The sequence below is a fragment of the Delphinapterus leucas genome, chromosome 10 (genome assembly GCF_059928025.1).
Source record: "Delphinapterus leucas isolate spDelLeu-1000000601 "Yukka" chromosome 10, BTC_Dleu_Yukka2, whole genome shotgun sequence".
Classification (NCBI taxonomy): Eukaryota; Metazoa; Chordata; class Mammalia; order Artiodactyla; family Monodontidae; genus Delphinapterus; species Delphinapterus leucas.
Genome location: NC_143138.1, coordinates 22,915,656 through 22,925,798, shown reverse-complemented (window position 1 = coordinate 22,925,798; position 10,143 = coordinate 22,915,656). Strand labels below are relative to the sequence as shown.

Below are 10,143 nucleotides of genomic sequence, written 5' to 3'. Positions count from 1 at the left end.
CACGGAGGGGAGGGCGTTCTCCGCGGAGCTGGGTAGCCTCTCGGGGAGGCGCCGGGGGCTGCATGGTTCAATTTCACAACTTTATTTAACAAGAAGAGTCCCGACGTGTGAATAAAAAAACTCCTGAGTTCCGAGGCTGCGCCCGCCTCCACGCGGCCCGCCCTCCCGGGTCCGGTCCCCCACTCTCAGGAGTTGTGCTTCTGCCGCTTCCAGAAGCGCTTGACGTCGCCGTGCCCGGCCGGGGTCACCACCATGAGCCGCTTGGCCGAGTTCTCGAACACCAGGACGCCCAGCTCCCGAGCGTGGGCCAGCAGCAGCTCAAAGTCCACTTGCGACAGGAACTGGTTATACAGGACGCCTGGGGTCCGCAGGTCAGGAGCGACAGGGGAGAGAGAGGAGGTGAGAAACTGAGGCGCGGAGCCCCTGGGTGGCAGCCTCAGGGCAGTGGTCTGGGCTTGCCATCCACCACGTTTAAATACTAATCTTCTATGTTTGCCTCCTCCAGGGCTCATTCTAACACTAGTGTGATCCAGGCATATTCAGGAAAGCAATATAATACAATAAGAAAACCCATTAATGCTTACCAAAACCAGAGAAATCACTATGAATTATCCCTCCCAATTTCCCTCTTCTAGCTAAATCTAAATTGCACTGATTTGAGACAATTTAATTACTGCCACTGACTCACCCCAAAATAAAAAGTGCATGTGTTTACCAGCCCATGCAGTAAACAAAAAATAAAATGCATGAATAGCTTTTTCAGTTCATCAAGACTGAATTGTCCTTCCTCTGGCCAATGACCAAGAATCAACCGCCAAAAGCCACTCACCTTCGGTGAACCGGAGTCTGTCCCTTTCCAGCTCCCACAGCCGAATCTGGTCCGTGATGGTGGGGGGCAGCACAGGTGTCTGCAGGGGCAAGGGATGGCTGTAAGATTCAGGAATACTACTCCAGACAACCCTAGCCCTCCACTCATTCCCCAGATTTAGGTGCCCCTTTCTCTTTTCCATCACTTCATCGCCAGATGCCAAGAGCTGTCAGCCTCCAGCAGCTGCCTATACCTCCAGTCTCCTGTTTGTACCTGTTTAAGCATCACTGGGTGGGCCCTTGTCCTTAGGAAATGGATGATCTAGGAAAACAGACAAGAACTGGGATCAAGGGCTTAAGAAAGCAGGAAAGCTAGCTAAGCTGTCACCTAATGTCACTGAATAGCACCTGTTTAAATACTCATGGGCACATGCCTGTCAACAGTTCAACCCATCCCAGTTTAGCTGTTGTCCCCAGGTGCTGTTCCCACTGGTGATGTCTGCTACTCCTTCTTTGACACATCGTCCTTTCCATAGTCTTGTTTTTCATTTTTTTATCTTTAAAATAACAACTATTATTTTTGAGCACTTACTGCATGGCAGGCTCTGAGCTAAATTATTTACCTTTATTTCACTGAATCCTTCCAACAGCCCTATGAGGTGAGAACTCTCATTATTTCCATTTTCCAGATGAGGAAACTGAGACTCAGAGAAGAGAAACAACTAGGCCATCTGTGCATCTAGGAAGTGGTGGTGTCCTTCTTCCGTGTCTTTTCCCCTCGACGGTCTACCTATTCCCACACCTAGAGCCTTGATTTCTTGTGTGCCTGATGCTCAAACATAGACAACTCACCACCACCTACTGTAACAGACCCCATGCTATCCTTCCATGAGGTGACCACCCTGTACCCCACAGGCCAGGTGCAGCCTTTCTTCCCACCTGCACCTTCCCCAAGAGGCAATACCTGTTGGGCTGTGATGCCACTAGCAATGGCCTGCTGCACACTCTCCCGGGTCACCTGTGCCACCACCATGTTGGGGAAGCGATAGAGCATCTCAGAGAAAAGAGCAATGAGGGCGATCTGCAGCTCCGACTCTGACCCAAGGATAGGAAGAGAGGATTAGGAGGCTCCTCTACACCCAGAGCTCAAGCCTCAGAGAACTCTGTAAACCACCAAGTTTACATGACCAGAGACTGGCAGTCCCTCCTCCTTTCCCCTTCCCAACTCCCCTCCCCAGCCTGCTCTCCCAGGGGCCCTCTGTCCAGCCTCACCCGTGTAGGCATACAGCCGGTAATTGGTTTCCACGACAATGAACCCAGGCTGATGTGCAGTGCCCCCAGCCCCAGAAACACCTGACGAGAGATTGATGGCCAGTCGCGTGGGGTAGTAACGCCGAGATTTCCTCTGGAAAGGAGAAGGGAAAGGCAATAGGCCCTCTCTCTGGCGTCACTGCCCTTCATCTTCCTCCTCAGACATTATAGATTCCTTCCAGTGCACAGAACCTCAACTCCCAATTTCTCTCCCGAGGGACCCAAGCATTCAGTCCTGGCAACTGCTTCCTGCCTCCCGAGACCCCGCTCCTTTTTAAGGCCAAGGCACCATACCACCCTGCCTCTTCCCTAGAAGCCATGTATCTGGGTGCTCATACCTTCCTCTGGAAAACAAGCCCAAACTCACGCAGATGTTGCAGGAAGTTCAACAGAGAATCACTCATACCTTCCACAGAGTAATCCTAGGGAAGAGAGATGGCCAGCTGGGGTCCAAAACACATCTCATCCTCCCTTTCCCAACCCCATACACTCACTCCCTCTTTCCCCATCTTTGTTCATTCTTATCTTTCACTGTATTGCCCCATAACCTCATTTCCCTTTCCCATCTCTCTACTCTTTTCCCATCTTGCCCACCCAAGCCCCCAGCTTACCTTGCCCAGAGTAGAGAAGCTGAGCTGGAAGAGAAAGGAGAGAATCTCCACTAGGTCCATGCCCCGACTCTAGGGAGGAATGGGCAGAGACAAAGGGAGAGGGATGGGAGGGAGGAAATGAGGAGAAAAAAATCAGGGAACAGAGTCTACAGGCAGCAGTCTCTCAGTGGGTCCTGGGAAGAGCAGAGCATGCCGGCAGGCAGCCCCTGACCTGCTCACCTGTGCTGTCTGCAGATACTGTAACATAAAGTACCAGAGCTGGGCCGGGGTGTCCAACAATAGGAACTGGAAGCCAGCAGAGGTAATGCAGGGCGGCTCCCCAGGTTCAGCACTAGAGACAGAGAGGGCCCATGGCAGAGGTGTGCAGAGAAAGGCCACCATCCCACCTGTGTGATCACATTTTGGGGGTTTATCTCTGGCCGTACTCTGCTCAGCTCTCCTTTTACAGTCAACCCTCTGCAATCCTGACCCGATGTGGACACTCAATTTAGCAGGCACCCAAGCAGATGGCAAAACAGAGCCGCTGTACCTCTGGCTTCCTCACCTCTTCATGAGCCCAGCCTGGCTAAGGAGCTGAGCCAAGTCCTGGCTGACGGCTGCGCTGGGGGATCCCACCATGAAGTGCAGGACCACCTGAGGAACGGAAGAGAACAGAGAGTCGGATGCCTCTAAAGGCCGTGGGAAGTAGGAGCACAAGCAGAGACACACACAGAGTCCCAAGTCCTCACCTCCCATCGCTCCTCGGCATACTTGTCAAGTGAGGGGACATCCCGGGCGTGCTTGTCTGGTCCCAGCTGACTTGTGTCATCAGACCAGGCCTTGCCCCTATGCCAGGACAGTCGAGAGTAAGGAACCCTGCCTGTGTTCCCTGCCAACCCTTCTGCCCTTTTTCCACCTTCGTCCCCAGGGGCCATGAGTGGGAGACATTTCCTACACCATGTAGCTATGTCTGGTCCAACTTATTCCTAAAGGAGCTTCCAAAGTGGAGCCCACAAGCTTCCAGAGAGGCCCCCTCAGGAGCTTCCCCTCCAGCAGTTTAATGAGCAGTTTAATCACTATTTCCCCTGCCTAGCTTAGGAAAAGGTGTGACATACCCACCCAGAAGGGCAATGCGGAGGTTTTGGCGGAATATGGGGTTGAGGATGAGGCCCTGGAGACCACCAGGGAGCAGCTGGGTGTGCCAGATACGAAGGCCGCTCAGCAGCCCCGTGCTTTCCTCCTGAGCTCTGGAACAGAAGCAGAGAGGTGAGGGGGATGTCTGGAGAACAGAAAGAAGGAGGCCCATAAAGGCTTCCATTTCTGCCTGTTCTGAACTGGTGATCTTTGGAACACTGTTTCACAGAGTAAGATCAGTGTCTTCTTAAGGCAAATTTCTTTACTGTAACACCTACCCGAGCCTTCTTACAGACCTCAGAACTCTCCAAGAGGCAAAATACAGTAAACGGAATTTCCCAAAACTTGCTTAATTACAAGTTTGTGGTGTTCCCATCAGTATTTCTTGGAAGTGTCCCAAGAACAGCAGTTTGGGAAACTTGGCTATTGAGAAATTTGTATCTGAGAATGCCGGAGACACTCACTTGCTGAATTCCTTCTTCACCCACAGGGCTACAGCAGCTTGCGGCAAAGGCTGCTCCAGAAAGAGCATCCGCATCACCCAGTTCTTAGCCAAAGATGGGAGCTCCCTGTAAGGCAGGAGAGGGAAACTGTTAATATCAGAGCTGCCTGAGAACTGCATCCCTGCTCTCAATGGCCTCAAACACCTCACCTCACCCCCCACACTTTCACCAGTCTTGCTGCCCCCACTACCTCCATCTGGTTTGGCACACTTCAATCTCCAAGCCCACCAGGGCTAAGCTTCTACCCACGAGAACTTATTCCAGTCTGCAGGCCTTATTACATTTCCCCACCATGGTCCCTGCCATGAAGGGTGTCCTCACCTGAAGACAGCCAGACAGGTGGCAGGGTGCCCATACAATCGGTCCAATACCCCAGGGCTCAGGCTCCCTAGGAACTCCTGCAGGTTCCTGCATTGTAGGTGTACTCGACTCAGTCCACCCTTGGAAGGGGTGCTCTCCATCACCTGAGAGGTGCAAGTGTTAGCGTTCCCCCACAGACCATGCCAGTATTGCCCCTCACCTTTCTCACTCCAGCTCCAGAGCCACTGGCCCCCACAAAAACGCATCTTTTCTATGGTTTCCTTTTTCATGTCACTCATCTCCTCTTGTTTGTCCCAAACCTGACCAACCTCCCCTCTTTCCTGCCTCCTCGCCCCACTGCTGGCCTCAACTCCAGTCTTCTCTAAATTTCTAGATGGCAGAATTGTTAACTGTCCCATATTTGCAAACTTTGTATTTCAATGACTGGTCTCATCTTATCTAAGCAGTGACAAAGAGACTTGTTGGAGCCCAACCCTCTCTCCCTTCTACCTCTCCTGGTCTGAGCAGCCTATAAGCTCCAAATCTGTCCGTTCTTCCCATCTATTTCTTGGCCCCATTTCTCGTGCTGGGCACGGCAATAACTACCTTACCCCTCCATGTCTCCCAAATCCAATTCCACCTCTTTCCTCTTCCCGCCCCCAAGACTACTTCACCCCATTCAGCCTGACCCACACCGCTTGATCTTCTAACTTGTCCCCTACTTTCCTCCCAGTCCTCGCCTCTCATTCAACTCTCTCCCTCTTATACCTCCGCCACCGCTTCTCTCCCAGCCCCCTTACCACTCAGTGTCGATCCTCCCTCGTGCACTCCAAGTCTCGTCGCTTAAACGGAGCCAATGTCTCTCATTGGCTCCGGGGAATAGGGAAAAGGATGGCGGAAAATGAGAGGAAAAAATGGGAGAGGGACGAAGGATTTCACCGACAGGAGACCAGAGTGGAGGATGCAGAAAAGAAGGGAAGGAGTGGAGAAGCAGGGAGGACAAGAATCGGCGCTGCGCTTGCCCGCCGCAGGGCATACTGGGAATTGGAGTCTTGTCTTTCCCCACCCGGGAGCAAGCTGAAGCGCGTCTGACTACAACTCCCAAAAGGCACCGCGGGGAAGCCTAGAGGGGAGAGGCTGGCTTTTACTTGAGAGAGTCGGGGGCACCAGAGGTTGGGCCGCTTTGTTCCGCGTAGCTCTCCGCCCTCTCGGCCAACGGCAAATCTAACCGACCCGAGCTGGAGTGGGGACGCTGGGAGTAGAAATGCGCTGAGAGCTTCCTGGCGGAGGCGCAGAAAAGACATGGTGGTGAGGCGCTTGGGTTTGGAGACGCACGAAACTGGGTTCTTTGAGCTCAGTTGCTCCCCGTGAAATCGGAATAATGCACTTTCCAGAGGATTTTCTCGAATTAGGAGTTAATTCGATCCAGTGCGCCTTCCTCGGCACGTAAGTACTCAATAAATCTTAATTGTCACGTCCTCCATGCTTCCACCCACCTCCCCACCTCCCGTTTAATTAGAAGATCCTAATAAATGCAGATTTAAAAAGAAACCAATTGTTTGGTCTGATTTGATTTATGAAACTACTGCGGGGTAAGGGAAGGGAACGTCTTCGGCCAAAGCCAGAGCTACACGTTTCCCCACATTCCTATAAGGCAAGTTTTGTTATTCCCACTTTGCAGACTAGAAGACGGAAGCTCAATGAGATTAAGAAATTTGCCAACGGCCAGACATCTAGAAAGTGCCCGAACTGGGAGTTGAAGTTCATTTGCCAGTGACCAGGAATCAAAATGGTAAGAACTAAGACTTTGTTATACTTTGTAGCCCACCCATGCTTGTTTTGTTGTTCCGTTTCTTTAGCAATGTTTAAAATCCTCAAAAAATGAATGACACAAAACTGACAAAGCTTCCTTATGGCAAACGTTGGGTAAGGTTAAAAGACAAATTGCAATCTGGGAAGAAATATTTGATAAAATAGACAAAATACAAAGAGCTCTTATAAAGCAATAAGAAAAAGAAACAACACAGTAGAAATATTAAGAAATAACAGGCAATAAACAGAAGAAATACAAGTGCCTTGTAACCAAATGAAGAAACTCTCAACTTCATTCTTAATTAAGGAAAAGTAAATTAAAGAAATAATAAAAAGTCCAATTAGAAAAAAAAAAAGGATTGACAACCTCATTGTTGGCTTGAGTATACATGAGCACTTAACCATACTCATATTTTTTTTTCATACACATTTTTGTGGAGGGTTGACATAGGCACACCTTTCTAAGGGTAGTTTGGCGGTATGTACCAGTGATTTTAATGTAATTACCCTTTGACCTAGCAACTCCTCCATTAGGAAAGTAGCATACTGAAATTCTGCCACATGGGTACAAAGATATACATACAAAGATGTTTATTGAAGTGTGTTTGTTGTTGTAGCATGAAAACAATGGAAACAGTCCAAATGTCCATCATTGGGAGCTGGTTAGATAAAATGTGGGTAGAATGCAATGTAGAATACTGGGCAACGCCTGCAGAGGAGGTCACTGTCTGCACACTGGCCTGAGCTATGTACCACCTATCATGACGGGGACAAGAGCAGATTACAAAATGGCATGCCTAATCCAGTGCCATCTCTGTAAAAGAGGCTTTTATGTGTGTGTTAAACTCAAATAGGCCATATGCTTCATTTTGACTAGAGCAAGCAAGGGGGAGCTGGGCAGACTGGTTGCAGTTCGCTACAGTGTAGGGAAAACTAGGGCTACACTGTCCAGAACAGGAGCTGCTAGTCACCTGTGGCTATTTAAATTTAAATTAACTGAAATAAAGTTTTCAGTTTAGTTCCTTGGTCACATTAGCCCCATTTCAAATACTCAACAGCTACATGTGGCTAGTGGCTACCTATTGGACAGTGCAGATATAGACCATTTCCATGATCACAGAGTTCTCTTGGAGAGCCCTGCCCTAAGGGATGCAAGGTGTCTGATGTCAGGCTGAGCGCAGGCTGAGTTCCTGGAAGTGGTCTTCAGAAAGAAAATCAGCCTGGGCTCCTAGGAGCTGAGATTGTGGAAACAGCTCCCTGACATAGGGCTATCCACCCTGTGCTTGAAAACGTCCTGTGTTGGGTAATGGAGAGCTCATGCCCTCCTCCCCTCGGGTAGCATCCTGGAGAGAAAGAACAGAGCCAGGAGCTGACGGGCCTGTTTTCCACCAACTTCTCCATTTCCCGGCTGTGCTGCCTTGGGCATGTTGCTAACCTAACAAGAGAGGTTTTCTTCTCTGTGAAATGGCAATAAGTTTAACTACTTCCTGTGTTATATTAAATAAGATACAATATGTAATAAGTATGGTACCTGGCACAGAGAGGGTGCTCAGTAAATAGCATCATTTTATAAAAAACCAGTCAGGGCTTCCCTGGTGGCGCAATGGTTGAGAGTCCGCCTGCCGATGCAGGGGACACGGATTCATGCCCCGGTCCGGGAAGATCCCACATGCCACGGAGCGGCTAGGCCCGTGAGCCATGGCCGCTGAGCCTGCGCGTGCGGAGCCTGTGCTCCGCGGCGGGAGAGGTCACAACAGTGAGAGGCCCGCGTACCGCAAAAAAAAAAACAAAACAGCCAAACAAAAAACATGTAAATTCGCACCTGTAGTATGTCCTACAAATAGGAGAGTCGTGCTCAGAGAGCATCAAGGGCATTTATTTGACTTGGTCGGGCAAGTCAGGGAAGATTGCTGAAGGACCAGCAGGAGTTAACAAGGCAAAAACAGCAGGGAATTATGTCCCAGGTGGAGGAACAGCAAGCTATAAATGCCACGTGGCAGGAAGGACTGAAAGAAGGCCAGTGGTGCACAAAGCGGGAGGAGGGGCAAACTTGACCAAGAACATTTTGTTCATTTTAAGGTCAATGGGAAGCCATTAAAGGGTTTAGAATAAAGGAGTGGGGTCAGATTTGTGTGTTTAAAGATCACACTGGCTGTAGGGCTGTAAACAAACCAGAGAGGAACAGAAACAGATTCTGGGAGACTACTGCAGTGGTCCAAGCAAGATGGAGGTGGCGTGTGCTCCGATGGGGATGGAGACAGAAATGGTGAATTTAAGGGAAATATGGAATCAAAGGCAACAGAGCTTCTTGATAGACTGGACTTCGGAGGTGAGCGTAAGGGAGAAGGGGTGTCAACGATGATGCCCAGGTTTCTGGCTTGCACAGCTGAGCTGCCATTCACTGAGTCAGAGAACCATGGAGGAGCAGCAGGTTTGAACATGCTGAGACTGAAATTCAAATGAACCCTAGGTGGTTGTGCAGGTCTAGAGCTTAAGAGTTCTAAGCTCAGAAATTTGGGAGTTCTCGGCTCACTGCCATGGCTTCTTTTGCTCACCATTCTGGGTTCTGGCCTCTAAACTGTTGTCAGTGCTTGTCTTAAATTGTGGGTCACAGTGGTCTGACCTGTGTAGGTTCCAGCAGGACTCAGACCTGTGACCTGGAACCCGAAGGGCCTATCAATACAACCGAAGATTAAATTATCTTTATTGTCATCCTCATTACCCAGTTGGCTCATTTTGTAAATGTCATCAACTGAGACCCCAGGGTCCTTTATTTCACATGAACTGCCATCAGTATGGGTCTGCCTTTTCCCATACTTGCAACTGATTTTTTTTTTTTCATTACAACCAAATTTGAACTCTGTTAAATGTTTTCTTGGCAGCTGTGGCTCATCCTTCCAAGCCTCTGAGATAATTTAGGGTCTTGGCTTGGCTCTCAAACAATTCAAACCTATTTGTTATTTGAACACTTGATCAGTCTAATACAGGGATTCTCCTCCTGGGACTTCCAGACCCTGGGGTGCAGACAGTGGGAGAGGGTTTCCTAGAATTTGGGCAAGAAGAGAATTACATCTCTATTTTTATTAACTTCGAACTGAAATTTAGCGTTTCCTCCAAGTATGAGTATGAGCAAAACCCCCAGTATATTAGCAGTACCTGTGACTTGTCACTAACAGACACCACAGCTATTCTCATATCCCACTATAGCTGTAGAAATCTCTGAATATCATTTATGCTCATTACTTTCTGAAAATATCAATAATTATTACACCTGCTACTAGGTCTTATTATTAAATATATTTAAAAGAAGCACATGTTACTATCTCATTTTTTTAACATTTTGGTAAATGCTTTGATTTCCTGTTGCACATGTGTAATCATAATTGTATATATATGAAATATTTTTAAACGGGTTTTAAAACATAATTCTGAGGAGGAATCAGTAGACCTCGCCACACTGCCAAAGGGGTCCATGGGTCAGACAAGGTTAGGACCGCTGGCCTAATCCACCTCCTTCCAGGTCTCCTGCAGAGCTCCATATTCATGTGGGACCTTAGGTCCCACAGGCGAGGGCCTGGCTTATGCAGAAACAGAACACTATGCTGGGAAAAACACATGTTGGGAAATGGAATGGGAAGAAGAGGGAAAAAGAGGGGAAGGAAGAAAGGAAATGGGTTTGGGGGGGC

General features: G+C 49.0%; 1 protein-coding gene and 1 long non-coding RNA gene across 6 annotated transcripts in view; one reads left to right on the top strand and one right to left on the bottom strand.

Annotated features, from left to right (window-relative positions):
* Positions 1-23: 23 nt before the first annotated feature.
* Positions 24-10,143, top strand: part of LOC111170674 (uncharacterized) — a 70,354-nt gene continuing 60,234 nt past the window's right edge. For 2 of the 3 annotated variants that reach the window (XR_016394581.1, XR_016394580.1), the window contains exons 1-2: positions 24-6,091; positions 6,327-6,437. This is a non-coding gene — a long non-coding RNA (uncharacterized LOC111170674). The remainder of the gene's footprint in view (positions 6,092-6,326; positions 6,438-10,143) is intronic. The other variant, XR_002643482.2, reaches the window with a different exon arrangement.
* GTF2H4 (general transcription factor IIH subunit 4) lies at positions 67-10,084 on the bottom strand. 3 transcript variants are annotated; one of them, XM_022566182.3, is made up of 14 exons: positions 5,446-10,084; positions 4,667-4,809; positions 4,307-4,411; positions 3,824-3,955; positions 3,458-3,554; positions 3,274-3,362; positions 2,949-3,060; positions 2,730-2,798; positions 2,457-2,540; positions 2,080-2,212; positions 1,772-1,902; positions 1,082-1,129; positions 830-908; positions 67-358 (listed from the first exon to the last, which is right to left on the bottom strand). In XM_022566182.3, the coding sequence occupies exons 2-14, from the start codon at positions 4,804-4,806 to the stop codon at positions 186-188; spliced, it is 1,392 nt and encodes a 463-aa protein (XP_022421890.2). In that variant the 5' UTR covers positions 4,807-4,809; positions 5,446-10,084; the 3' UTR covers positions 67-185. The 3 variants fall into 3 exon arrangements, with proteins under 3 accessions (XP_022421890.2, XP_022421891.2, XP_022421892.2); XM_022566183.3 differs by having other exon boundaries at positions 2,730-2,753; XM_022566184.3 differs by lacking the exon at positions 1,082-1,129.